Source organism: Geotrypetes seraphini, chromosome 2 (genome assembly GCF_902459505.1).
Source record: "Geotrypetes seraphini chromosome 2, aGeoSer1.1, whole genome shotgun sequence".
Lineage (NCBI taxonomy): Eukaryota > Metazoa > Chordata > Amphibia > Gymnophiona > Dermophiidae > Geotrypetes > Geotrypetes seraphini.
The window spans coordinates 467,466,267-467,481,291 of record NC_047085.1 but is presented as its reverse complement, the minus strand read 5'-3'; the positions used below and the strand labels follow the sequence as shown (position 1 = coordinate 467,481,291).

General features: G+C 43.3%; 1 protein-coding gene across 1 annotated transcript in view; it reads right to left on the bottom strand.

Moving 5' to 3' along the window:
* The window catches only part of LOC117354317 (sonic hedgehog protein-like), a 69,322-nt gene that overhangs the window by 12,031 nt on the left and 42,266 nt on the right, over positions 1-15,025 (bottom strand). The window contains exon 2 of the mRNA XM_033931616.1: positions 11,082-11,343. Within this exon, the coding sequence (XP_033787507.1) occupies positions 11,082-11,343 (262 nt within the window). The remainder of the gene's footprint in view (positions 1-11,081; positions 11,344-15,025) is intronic.

Below are 15,025 nucleotides of genomic sequence, written 5' to 3'. Positions count from 1 at the left end.
GAGACTGCTTTTGTATGTCCCACTTGGCTAGAATGTCTCACCTGTTGCACTGGAAAAAGAGATTATGTCCTTACCTTGATAATCTTTCCCAGTAGATAGGTGAGACATTCTAGACTCCCGCCTTGTTCTTCCTGCACCTGCCTTCTGTCTCATTCTGCTTATGCTTCTCCAAGTTTGATTCTTGGATGCCAGTTAGCCCTTTGGGGCCTTGAATTATTCTGTCTATATGTTCAAGGTCCCTCCATTCATCTTAAAAATTTTTTTTTCCTGCTTTGGCCCATTTATACACTCTCTTATTCTAAAGAGCATTAACACTGGTTTATTACCACTGTCATGGAAAACTGCCACAATTTTTCCAATAATAAAGGATCATAAATCCAGCCCTGAGGATGCCTCAAATTATCGCCCCATCGCTAATATTCCATTCTTAGCCAAACTAACAGACAGATTAGTATTTGATCAACTATCTGATTTTGTCGAATCAACCAATGTATTACATCCAAACCAGACAGGGTTCAGAAAAAAACACAATACAGAGTACTCACTGATTGGTCTGACCACAAATATACTTTACCACCTAGACCATCATAACTTTGTCATCCTCTTCTCCTTAGATCTGTCAGCAGCATTTGACACTATCGATTATGCCTTACTCCTTGATAGACTAAAATCTATAGGTGTCTGTGACCAAATACTAGAATGGTTTATCTCTTTTCTCTCTGATCAATCATCTATAATTAGTTTTAATAAAACGACATCAAAGTCTTATACTCTCAATTATGGTATTCCCCAAGGATCCATTCTATCCCCATTATTGTTTAACATTTTTTTATCACCTCTATTAAGTCTTTGTCAATTGATAGGCTTTACTACCTTACCATATGCCGATGACATTCAACTTTTACATCCCCTAAATCCAGAAAATACAGAGGAAATACTTGAGATTAACAAAAAACTTGAGACAATCAAAGACTGGCTTAATTCCAACATGCTAGCTCTAAATATACAAAAAACAAAAGCTTTACTTTTCCCATGGAAAAAGGGAATAAGCTTAAGTATTCCTTTCACTCTTGATAACATTCATCTGGACTTAGTAACATCTTTAAAAATACTGGGTGCCATTACTGACGATAAATTCTCCTATCATAAACATATAAGTGATACCGTTAAATTTTGCTTCTATAGGTTACGCATGATTCGCTCGATCTCTAAGTTCCTCGAGCCAAAATCACTAAACATTCTAATCCACTCCCTAATTATCGCTAAACTCGATTACTGCAATTCAATATTAATAAACATCACACAAAAAGAAAAGAAGCGCCTTCAAATAATACAGAACACAGCTGTCAAACTCATTCATAACGGTAAAAAATATGATCATGTTACTCCTTTTCTGATCAACTCACACTGGCTTCCAATCCACTACCGTATCACCTTTAAAACACTACCCTTAGTATTTAAAACTCTTTCCACCAATTAACCACAATTTATTAATAGAATGCTTATTCATTATAATACACCGCGTTCTCTGCGGACTACTACCCAAAAGCTCATAGTAGTCCCCTCCCTGAAAGTTATCGGAACTCGACGACATGATATGTTTTCGGTGATGGCCCTGCAACTTTGGAACATTTTGCCTCAATATATAAGAGAGGAAAAGGATCTTAGCCGTTTTAAAAATAACTTAAAAAGTTTTCTTTTTAAAGATGCTTTTAATCTTTAAATTATATTTAAATCTTAAGTAGTTACCCTCCAGGTTTATACTACTCCCTCCCTAATGTTTTTTCCATCTATGGTTCTTTTTTCAACTTTAAAGTATTGAATTGTAACTTTACCCCTCCATCCCTTGTGCACCGATTAGTTTGTAAGTCTGTCGGTCTAACCCATTATTTTTAAATTTAAAATAGTATGTCTAAATGTATGTTTATCTTTCTTTTATTGTAACTCGCTTAGTAAATTTGAATAAGCGATTCATCAAATCAAAATAAAACTTGAAACTTGCATGCAGGGCTACTTCCTGTGCTCCTTTGATGCCTTTGTTGGCTGTTGAGTGTTTTGTTGTTCTAATGTTTCTTTTTTGAGCAGAAGAGTTGATTCTTGGGAATGCTCCCATTGGTGACCCTACTTCACATACTGTCGATGGAGATATTTATGCTCTATCTCAGTGAAGTACAGGAAGGTCAGAGAATAAATCTGTAGTGGATTCTTTCTGCAAATGGTTCATGGCCATTGGGAGATAACCCACTTGTTTAGAATATCTCACCTTTCTACTGGAAAAGATATTATCAAGGTAAGGCCATAATATCTTTTTAGGTGCCAGTAGGCGTTAAAACCTCAGGTGTACTTATATTTATGTCAATGTTTTCTTAGCCTAAATGGCTGTACCTATGTTAGGTGCTTACTGGCACCTATCAAACCACATCCATAATCTTCCTTGAATGTGCTTCTAACCATGCCTACCTCAAAGTGATAGGTGCCTACCAAGTTAGACACCTACAGGCTAATTAATTTTTTAATTGGTTTTTTAATGGTGCTTTTCAAATAATGCACCAATTAAACCTAATTGAATAATTAAGTATATACTCGTAGAATCTGGATCTAACTGCACACAGCTCATGTAGAAAACCTGTGTTTATTAGGTGTCACTTTTGTTTTTCTTTTTTCTTTTGATTTGTTAAAATCTAATCTAATCTTTCATTTATGATTTGCACATATCCAGTGGCGTACCTAGGGTATGTGGCACCCGGGGCCCATCATTTTTTGACACCCCCCCCCCCATCTATATGAAAAATATGATTTTTAGTACCAATCTACATATCGCACCACAAGAGTGTACCTAGGAAAAGGCTGCATCTTAAACATTGCAGTGAGCACTAGAACACCAACACATACATTGTAAAACTAAACAAGCCAGATCCCGCACAGTCAATTGGTCCTGTAGTCAATGCCAACTGAAAACTATGTCTTTTTTCAGAACACACAGAACAGAGATACACCCTCGCCCAAAATGGAATAATCACAAACTAAAAATAGAAATATGTAGACAAAAGTTAAACTGATCCGCCAAGAAACCAGACCCTGGATACAATGCAACACCACAAAAAACAGTAACACATGTCCTCTAATACAGTGCAAAATATAAAGACAGTAGATGTAAATTTGAAAAACCTGATACATAACAATCACCACTTTATAAATTAACAAATAAAAATAAAACAAATAATGAGAAATAAAAAAATACCATTTTATTGGACTAATCCCCGTAAGCTCGGTCCCCATCCCCGCAAACCACCTGATTCCATCCACACAAGCCTTGAATTGTTTATATTAAAGTATAAAAAGAAACAATATTCTGTACAATTGTCAATTTATAAATCAGCGTCTTCTCCCCACTCTCTTCCCCATTTCCCTTCAGCATCCTCAGCCCACTCTCTCTCCACTTTCCTTCAGCGCACGCACATAAAAAGAAGCAAGTAATTTTATATCATTTTCATTCTATTCATTCATAGAAATTAAAGTCTAGATAATGCCAGTCACATAACAAAACATGATTTTACAAAAATAATTCCCTGCAGTCAAGCCTACAAGGATTACTAGATGTCTTTCAGCAGTTCCCCTCCCTCCCTCCCCCTTACCTTTGTGGCCAAGTCAAAATGATCTACCAACAATAAAATTTTAAAAACACAAAGCACGCTGTACGCAGAGAAAATGTTAATTATCATTTATATTCCGCGGGTTTTCAAAGAGGTCAAGGCAGATGACTTTATGCAATGTCACCTCAGTAACAACTATACAAAAATAGACAAATATTCCCCCTCCCTTTTTACTAAACTGCGATAGCGGTTTTTAGCGTAGGGAGCTGCGCTGAATGCCCCATGCTGCTCTCGACGCTCATAGGCTCCCTGCACTAAAAAACTCTATTGCGGTTTAGTAAAAGGGGGCCATAGTGCAAAATATAGACAGCATATATAAATTTTCAAAACGGACACATTTTGATCACTAAGTTGAAAATAAAATCATTTTTCCTACTTTTTTGTCTGGTGATTTCATGAGTCTCTGGTCCTTCTTCTGGTCCTTCTTCTTTCTCTCTCCCCCTGGCTCCCCTCTTTATTTCTGCCTTTCTTTCTCTCTCCTCCCTGGCCCCCCTCTTTATTTCTGCCTTTCTTTCTCTCCCCTTGGTCCCCCTCTTTCTTTCTGCCTTTCTTTCTCTCTCCCCCTGGCCCTCCTCTTTCTTTCTGCCTTTCTTTCTCTCCCCCTTGACCCCCTCTTTATTTCTGCCTTTCTTTCTCTCCCCTTGGTCCCCCTCTTTCTTTCTGCCTTTCTTTCTCTCTCCCCCTGGCCCCCCCTCCTTCTTTTTTCCTTTCTTTCTCTCTCCCCTAGCCCGCACAAAGCCAGCAGCCGATTTCTTCCTGCTCCTTCCCCGATGTCCTGATGTCCTGAACTTCATCGGGCAGCAGCAGCATTCACAATTCACTGCTGTTGCCCGCTTCAGGCCTTCCTCTCTGTTGGGTCCTGTCTTCATGAAAACTGGAAGTAGGCAGGACCAGGCAGAGAACAAGGCCTGAAGCCGGCAACAGCAGCGAATTGTAAACGCTGCTGCTGCCCGAAGAAGGTAATGGAGCACCGAGGCAGTCCGCTTCTCCCCCCTCCCAGCCGAACCCCCGCTGACCCTCCTATCTCCCACCCCCCTCCGTGAACCTTTCCGACCTTCCCAGCGAGAGCAGCAAACCTCCTTCGCGGCTTTCTCCTCCCTCTGCCGCGTTACTGATGACGTCATCAGTGATGCGGCAGAGGGAGGATAAAGCCGACGCTACTGGAGGGAGGTTTGCTGCTTTCGCTGGGAGGGTCGGAAAGGTTCACTTGGGGGAGGAGAGATAGGATGGTCAGCGGGGTTTCGGCTGGGAGGGGGGAGAAGCGGTCTGCCTTGGTGCTCCAAGGCCTGGCGCCATTACCTTTTTCGATAATGGCGCCGATGCTGCTTTCGCTGGGAGGGTAGGAGCGCGATAGGGACCCGGGCCAGCTGTGCACCCCCCCCTAAGGTGGCACCCGGGATGGACCTCCCCCTCGCCCCCCCTTGGTACGCTACTGCCCTGGGGAAACAGCCTGCAACAAGATCGCGCGATGCCAGAGATCTTTGGCCTGCTTCGGCTGTTTCCTCCGCCGCGGTCCCGCCCCTCCTCTGACATCAGAGGAGGGGCAGGACCGTGGCGGAGGAAACAGTCGAAGCAGGCAAAGATCTCTGGCATCGCGATCTTGCTGCAGGCTGTTTCCAGACGCGACACCCGGCGCAGGGGGGGGGGAACTGGACCGGACCGGGAGCACCCCCTCAGGGCTTGGTACCCGGGGCGGACCGCCCCTCCCGCCCCCCCCTTGGTACGCCACTGCACATATCTGTACATCAGTTGTGCTAGAAATCCTCTGTAATCAAGCTTCTTGTGGTTACAAAAAGAGATTATGTCCTTACCTGGATAACCCGTTTATCCAGAATGACACATCTATCCACTGGAAAAGATATTATCTACCCATGGCCATGAGCCGTATGCAGAAGGAATTCACTCTGGATTTTTTCTGTGATCCTCCTACTTCACTGGGAGCTCTAATGCCACTTGTAGTTAGTACCCAATTTTACAAGAGCTCCATCGAAATTATGTGAAGTAAGGAGAAAAATGGGAAACTTCCCAAACAAATCAACTGTTCTGCTTAAACATAATAACTGTTGAACATTCAATGAACAAGGAACAACCAACAGAAGCATCAAAGGAGCTCAGGTAGTAGTCCTGTAGAGACTCTAAACATATTATACAGAATTCTTCAAGGCTCAAAGGGATGACTGGCATCTAAGATACAAACTTGGAGAATTATAAACAGAATGAGACAGTAGGCAGGTGCAGGAAGTACAGGCCGGGGTCCAGAATGACACACCTATCTGCTGGAAAAGATATTATCAAGGTAAGGACATAATCTCTTTTTCCAGTGCAATAGGTGTGTCATTCTGGACAAGCGGGACATACAAAAGCAGTCCCAGAAATTTAGGGTGGGCTGATTGCACTGGTTCTTAATACTGAGGACCCAAAGGCAGAGTCCTCTCTTGCTGCAACATCCACCTTGTAAAACTTTGCAAAGGTGTGTAGAGTATACCAAGCCGCAGCTCTACAAATCTCTGCTGGAGAGACTGCCCTAGCCTCTGCCCATGACGAAGCTACACTTCTAGTTGAATGCGTCTTAAGAGAAACAGGGGACTGTTACCCATAGATAATGTAGGTTTACAAAATAGCCTGATGGATCAATCTGGAAATTGTGGCCTTGGAAGCATGCCTTGCTTAGTTGCATGAATCAGTACAAACAGATGATCAGAGAATCTAAACTCATTGGTCACTTCCAGATAACGAAGAAGCACTCTCTCACGTCTAACTTCTTCAAAACACAGTTCTATTTTCTAGAACCTGTGGATTGGAACACAGGTAAGCGAACTTTCTGATTAACGTGACACGCCAAAATCACCTTTGGCAAAAAAAGAAGGAACAGTGCGTAGGGAGACCCCAATCTCTGAGATTCTCAGGAAATGCTTTCTACAAGAAAGAGCCTGGAGTTCTGAGACTTGTCTCACTGAAGTCACAGCTATGAGAAAAAACATCTTACATGTCAAGTCCAAGAGGGACGCTTCTTCCAGCGGCTTGAATGGAGCTTTGGTGAGACCTCACAGAACTACGTTAAGATCCCATGAGAACAGTAATTTGATTGGTGGTCTGATGTGATGAGCACCTTTTAGAAATCTCGCGATGTCTGGATGATTAACTAGCATAGGTCTGTAGTCCTGAGCTCTGAAACAAGAGAGCCCTGTGACTTGGACCGAAAGAGAAGTCATGGTGTGACCCTTATCAAGGCATGCTTGGCGAAAAGCTGAAAATGGCTCCACACGTTCCTGGATGCACCACTGCTGGAAAGTCCTCCACACTTTAGCGTAGGCAGAGACCGTAGATGACTTAGACTTTAGAAGGGTGGCAATGACCAGTTTGGAATACCCTTTGTACTCTAGTGATTCACTCTCAAGAGCCATGCCATAAAAGCAAAGTGAACAGATGTCTGGATGTATTTGTAACCGGAGGCCATGGCCTCTGCAAAGATGCATCAGATCCTGTGTTCCATGGCCTGAAGCTACCAGAATGACCTTTCCCTGATTAGTTGCAATCCGTTGAAGGATTCAGCCTATCATGGGCCAGGGAGGAAAGTTTGTCCTGAGGCCAAGGCTGGACTATAGCATCTAGACTAGGGGTGGGCAACTCCAGTCCTTTAGGGCCGGAATCCATTCGGGTTTTCAAGATTTCCCCAATGAATATGCATGAGATCTATTTGCATGCACTGCTTAAATGCATATTCATTGGGGAAATCCTGAAAACCCAACTGGATTCTGGCCCTCGAGGACCAGAGTTGCCCACCCCTGATCTGGACTCTCACTTCTGGACTTGAATCTTCAGCTGAAGAGCCAGTCTGCTTTCTTGTTTTTCACCGTTGCCATGAGGTTGAATCATAGATGGCCCTAGCTGAACAATGGCCTGAAATGCTGCCTTTGACAGTGTCCACTTGCCCGGATCCAAGGTCTGTCTGCTGAAGAAGTTGGCTAGAACATTGTCCACTCCCACGACATGCACTGTTGATAGCACCTGGAGATAACACTCCGCCTAGTGAAAGAGCATGTGGGCTTCCAGACATAGAGGTACATTCTTGGTGCCTCCCTGGTGATTGACATATGCCACCGCTGTAGCATTATCAGAGAAGACCCTAACTGCTTGACCTAGTAGAGCAGGGGTGTCAAAGTCGGTCCTTGCGGGCCGCAATCAAGTTGGGTTTTCAGGATTTCCTCAATGAATATGCATGAGATCTATTTGCATGCACTGCTTTCATTGTATGCTAATAGATCTCATGCATATTCATTGGTGAAATCCTGAAAACCTGACTGGATTGCGGCCCTCGAGGACTGACTTTGACACCCCTGTTCTAGAGACTTCTGCAATTTCTTCAGAGCTAACCGAATGTTACATAGTCTTTGTCAGATCTAAAGAGCTCCCGAGCTCCAAAAATGTTTGTGAAGGCTGGCTAAAAGGTACCAAAAATACTTGTGAAGGCTGGCTAACACGTACCATCAGGAATTGCCTGTCTGCTGCAGATCTCACTCTGCTTCTTCTCTACACAGGCAGAGCTTATACCAAGTGGAAAGCTCTGGGCACTTTAAAACACCTAATAAAAATCAAAAACACTGAATAAAATAAGAAAAAGGGAGAGCAGAACAGAAACACTCCTTCCAGCATGCGTGCAGAAGTGAAAAACTGCAGGTGCCAGTAGAGCTCCCGGTAAAGTAGAAGGATCACAGAAAAATTCCGGAGTGGATCCTTCTTCATATGGCTTGTGGCCATGGGGAGATAACCAGATTGTCTAGAATGACACACCTATTTGCACTGGAAAGAGGGGTTTCTCTTGTAAACTACCAATTGGAAACTTCATTCGCCTAATAATACCTTGTGAAGTGCAGAACCTGAGCGAGCAAGGGAGACAGTCTTCCTGATTCAGCCACTGCATGGAGAGCAATAAAGTTTATGGGCACATCCCATAATTATGGAGTGAAATAAATACAGGTTTGACAATAATTGTTGACAAACTGCAAGTTCCTCTGCTACCCACGGAGCAACACAGCAAGAAAGCAGCTATTAAAAGGCAGCAGATAGATCTTACTACCATGTACTGACTCAGATACATTTGTTTCTGCTCATCCCTGCAATCTGAATTCTTCCGAAACTCATTCTGATGATATAAGACAACAGACCCAACTGATATTTTAATTCTTATGTGTGTTAAGCTGTCATTCAAAGGAAGTCGTCTACATTGGAGACATGTTTCTTTAATTGCCAATTCAGTGTCTTTGGAGGAGGCCTCCTATATCTCAGGAAGAAAGGCCCTGATTCTATAAACGGTGCCTCTAACGTCCAGGGATTGAGGTGTGCAATTGTTAATCATCTGCTAGGTGCCGTTGAGAGAACCGTACCTAGCAGTGCCTAATCAGTCTTCGATGCCAGTAGGCGTTGAAACCTTAGGCGCACTCCATGTATGCCAGGGTTTTTTTTGCACCTAAGTTAGGTGCCTAAGTTAAACCATGCCCAGAATCTGTCCCTAACCATCAAGTTTCAAGTTTATAAAAAATTTTTTATACCACTCAATAAAACTTCTGAGCGGTGTACAAATAAGTACTAATAAGGAACAGACAATACAAACTTACATAAATGAACCTCATGATGAGTTAACAAGACAAGTAATACACAAACTTTAAATGATCAAGAACAAGAGGAAGAAAAAAGGGAGGAACTGCAATGGTTAAAGTACAGTGAACATAAAAGGTAAGGTACGATAGGAAGGGGATTTAAAAATAAAACAAAATAAAATTTAGCCCTAATAAGGGCAGTTAGGTGTCAAAAGCGTCTTGAAATAAGAATGTTTTAAACTCAGTTTTAAATTGAGGAAGAGATACTTCTGAACGGACATGGTTAGGGGTGGAATTCCAAAGATAAGGGGTGGTTACCGTGAAATTATTGGATCTAATGGTATTGATGTGTGTCGACTGAGTTAGGCACATACTAGCTAATTAAATGTTTTTTAACTTGCCTTTTAATGGTGCTTTGCAATTAACGATGCCAATTAAGCCTAATTGAATAAATTTAAGTTACGTGCTTAGGCCAGGATTCACTAAACCTTCAAACTGTGCATGATCTGTTTCCGTTTGCATGCTGGCTGACGAATTCAGTAAAGGCCTGTATGCAAATGGGAATGATCTTTAACACGCCCCCTTACCCATGGCTAGAGCAATCCCCGCTCATGCGCACACCCTGACAGTAGTGACGGGAGAAGCAGCCTCTGTCACTGCTGTCAGGGCTTAGCCCAGATCTCTCTTGTCTGCTCCCGGACTCTCCTGCTCTCTGCCACCGTTCCTTGCAGTGCAAGCCTGTGGTTTTAAAGCGGACCTGCACTGCAGGGAACGGCGGCAGAGAGCAGGAGAGTCCGGTGAGCAGGTAAGAGAGATCGGGCACCGGCCCGACACACCGGCCCTGCCCAACACCAGCCCTCGCCCCCCGCATAGCCTGAGACGGCATGGCCCACCCCCCACACGTCCAAGCCCACCCTTGACACGGAACAGCCCGACCTGACACCAAAGTTGGGAGTAGGAGGGGTGCTCAGTCCCTCTTGCTCCTAGGCCTCCCAGGGAGGAGCTCGAGGCGCCTCAGCCAATCAGTGCCTTAGGCCCCTCCCCGTGCATCAGATGATGCGCCGGGGTGGGGCCTAAGGCCGCAATTGGGCAGCAGCCGGCCGGAGCAGCAAGAGCAGGAGGACTTTCCTTCTGCTCCCGAAGATGACGCGTAGAAGCAGGAGGATCCGGGCATCCCTCCTGCTCCCGAACATGGGAGGATTGTTGGAAGGAGCAGGAGGGACCGGGCACCCCTCCTGCTCCCAGCTATTTTCAAGGTACCGGGGTGGGTGGGCTGGGCCCGGGCCCGACTGCCTGGGCCGATGAGGGGTGGGCCAAGGTGGGAGGCCTAGGAGCAGGAGGGACTGAGCACCGCTCCTGCTCCCAACTTTTTTGGGTGCCGCGGGTGGGCCGTGCCGGTCAGGAGGGGGGGAAGGGGAGTGCTACGAAAATATCTGTGCCATGGAAAAAAATGAATAAAAAAGACAGTAGTCAAACCCGACTCAAAATAGCCAAGCAATTGTTAGTGAATCAATCGCTTGGCTATTTTGCATGGGGTTTTACTAATTTGCATGGGAGGATTGGGATCGGATGGCTATAGGCCTTAGGGAATAGTGGAGGAGGGAAATTTGGTCGCAAAGGGCTTGCAAACTGATCGGTTTGCTTAGTGAATTCTGGCCTTAGATCCGCTATGTCTATCTGAACAGGAATTACCTTTTCTTTTTCTCTAAACAGTGATTATTGGTATTCATAGTCTGTTTTATTATCCTTGTTCTGTGTTATTGAACAATAATATTTTTTTTCTCTCTTAAGGGTGGTATCCTTCCATGGATGACAGATTTGACTATCTTACCTGCTTTAACTGAGCAGTGGATGTGGGCTTTAGACTCATAATAAACCCAATCAAATCCAGCCTCCACAGCCAACCTGGCCAACATGCCGTATTTGCTACGGTCTCTATCTGAGGTAGTGATGTCCACTGCTCGGCCCTCATAATGTAGTGACTCCTCTGAATGATGACCATCTTCATCCCAGCCCTCGGTCACCCGCAGCTTCACCCCAGGCCACTGATTCATCACTGAGATAGCCAGCGCATTCAGTTTATCTTTGCATCTCTAAGGGGATAGGGCAGAGAGAAGAGAGATAGAAGTACATTAAATACATACAGTATATGTATATAATAATAGAAAGACCTCAAAATCCTTGCAGATATTGAAAATGAAAGTGCAATATTAACACAAGAGAAAAGGTCTGCAACTATAGAAACCTATCGGAAAGTCAAGGGCAGAGGTGTCAATCTAATTTAGCCAGGTTTTCAGGATATCCCTAATGAATATTCATTACAAAAAAAGCTACTGACTATTACAATAATATATTTTATTTATTATTATTATTAATAATAATAAACTATATTCACATTAAATATCTTTTATATAGCATATTGATTCATAATAATACAATACAATTATACTACAATAACATTGCATTGCTGTAACCTGTCCCTGTTATGGCAAAACAGGGAGAAGGCACCTGAGGCTAAATTCAAGATGAAGGGGCTATCTGAGGAAAAACAGCACAAAATGCACCAAAAATAGCCCCTCCATGGCCTGTAGAGGCTGAGAAGACTGAACTGTCCCAGCCGCTAAAGCAGGCAAAAGCCTGAGAGAAAAAGACAGCTGACAGGAAATCCCTCTGTGGGCGGCAGGAAAAGACCGGGCTTCCCTGCAAAGCTCTGCCGGCTCGTGAGGCACTAGTGATGGGGAGCCTTGGACACTAGCAACCAATGCTAACGAGACTTCCACAACCACACTGGCCCGAACAGCTGTTTTCACACTGGCCACGAGTGCCTCGCGTCTGAACCAAATTGTGCACCTCTCCTTCTGAGAAGTGCTCAATTGCTCCATACGCGACCTAGCTGAAAGAAAAGTGCCGGTTGGTTGAAACATACAATAATTTACAGCATATTTAAAGGGAAAGCAACCCTTCAGACCGGCACTGCTTCAGGAATTTTTTTTTTCCAACTGGCTCTCTAAACAATGTGTCTTACCAACAGGGGGTAAGGCTTACTGTTGAGGTACCTCTACAAAAATGTGGGGAGGTGGAAGAAGGTGGGGGGAGGGACCCCACTCGAGACTCGCCGGGTTTGACACCTCCGAGGTTGGATGGACCCCCAAACAGGGTCCACCCAAGCTCAATCCGGCAACAAAAAAGGACAAAAATTCCTAAACAAATTCCAACAGCCCTACCAAGGGAGATGGATACAGCTCACCACACCTGCTGGAGACTGAGAGAAGACTGGGATAATTAGGGAGGAGTTAAATGATATGTACAGTTCCAAAGTTTTGTCTCAGTCTCCACCTGCTGGTCATAATGAGATATATACCCGCTTGTAAGATTAATCCTATACTGGTCTGGGAGAGTGCTAAAGAATAAGCTATTTCTCCTACCCAATCTCTTTAGTTTCATATGCTCCACTCTAGAAAGATGGGTCTCTTGAATAAAGGCGATATTCACCCGCTCTTTTTTAAACTAATTGAAGGTTTTCTTCCTCTTGATAGGGGAGTGAATACCTGCCACATTCAGCATGGCCATTCTTAATTTGCTGGAAAGATTACACTGGCTTCCTGTCTGTTTCAGGATTCAATTTAAATGGACTTGTATCGTTTTTAAACTCTTGTTTGGTATTTTCACTCCTTTGGTTCTGTTAATCTGGAATGCTCAAAGATCTTGTTTCTCATGAAATGCACAAAGACTAAAACTCTCTTTCCCTTCTTTTAAGGGAATTAGATCTAAAGGAAAACTGATGAATTCTTACATGTTTAAATTAATGGAGGTTTGGAATTCAATCCCATCTATAAGAGACCTGAACTCCCTTCAATTATTTCGTAAAGCACTAAAACCCTTTTTATTTTCTAAGCATTTAACAACTCGCTCTGTTTAAATTTCTTTTTTTACTTGTATATTTAGGTTTATCTAATTTTTTTGTTCTATTTTTTTTCTTGTTTTATTATTACTGGCTCACCTTATGATTGTTATCCGAGTTGAACTTCATTTTTTTTATTAAGATGACCCAGTCTATAAATTTAAGGTTTAGTTTAGTTTAATTTAACCATAGAGAACTAGGCCTGGCATATTGCAGTTGATTTGTGTACATCTCACAGTTAGGAGTGCCTCCCAGCTAGGCTCCCCTAAGCATACTCCCTGTCAATTCTCCGCAAACATCCTACTTGCACATTCCAAAAAAGATTGTCCTTCTTCCCCCTCAAACCCTCCCATAACCTCCACTAGCATTCCACATTTGCACGACTCACATATTCTCCCATTCCCCTCCATGCCCCCCTCCCCCTTCTTAAGACGTACCCCTATCACCTTCTTCCTCCTATTAAATAAAAGGAAAAATTATATGGAGAATCTTGTGGGCTTAGGGTTTCCAGATTTTCCCAAAGGAAAATCCAGCCCATTGCCACGCCCAGTTCAACACACACCCATTTCTGCCCCCCAGCTCCACCCCAGATGGCATCCGTGCATGCGTGGATGCCTCTTCCTGACGCGATTTGGATGGAAGCTTTTGAAAACCCAGACAAAGTGCTGGGTTTTGAAAAGCCATCTGGACCCCAGACATGTCCTCGAAAAGTGAGGACATGTCTGAGGAAATCTGGATATCTGGTAACCCTATGTGGGCTCCTTGACCTTTCCTTTATAACCACAACCCCATAAAAAAATCTCACCTCACTACTATAACAAAGAGAGTAAATGATCAAATCAGTTGAATAACAAATCTCTGCAGAACTCCTCTCATTTGGTAATATAACTGACATGACCTGGATCAGGGTAGTCCAGGAGACAAGACGCTCTTATATACAGTCGTGTGAAAAAATTAGGACATCCCATGAAATATTCAGCTCTTTCTTAGAAATGTTCACATATCGCTGTGAAATCTTTTTTTGAATTTATCGCTGGAAAAGAAAGTGAGGTAATTGCAGGTAAACAACAAAAAATTTCCTTGATTTACTCATGAAACAAAAGATATCCACAAAAATGTGTACTCTAACTGAGGAATAAATTAGGACACCCCACATATCCTCCCACTTAAAGTGGCTCAAATCACACACAGGTGTATCACATCAAGTGCACATGATTAGAACATCATTACTCAGTATTTTGAAGGAGGTATGCCCTACTTAAACTTCATATATTCTGATGTATTTCTAAGGTACTCTCCAAATATCCTATCTCAATTTAATGAAGAATTTTACTATTCCTTTAAACGTTTTAGTAGACCTCAGAACCACCACTCCTCCGTCCCTTCAAGGTGTTTCAACGGGGAGATCCAAGTGGTGAACTCCTCACCGGTCTGCTTAATTTTAAATATTGTGCAATTCTTATCGTTTTTAGACTTTAAATTACTTGATTACTTATCTCAGTAATGGTGCGCTGTACATGTTTCACTGTGGGCTAACAGTGAGACCCGACATGTTTCATGAGAGTTTCATCAGGGGTCTACCCTAAAACAAATCATATTATTCAAGATTAATGACTTTCAATATACCATTACTCCACAAAAACTGCTAAAATACCCTGCTTACCAACACCGCAGCCGTCCACCTCTTATCCTTCAACGTTTGTAAGATGGTAGCCGCGTCTTTGGGGCTCCCTTTATATTCACTTCGTGCTAAGGGACCTCCCCCTAGATGTGATTAGACCAAAGAGAACCCACCCCCTGCCCCAAAGGCTCCGAATCCTCCCGGCCTTATGCACTAGAATTCCTCGACTTTGATAATGATAATAATACCACCC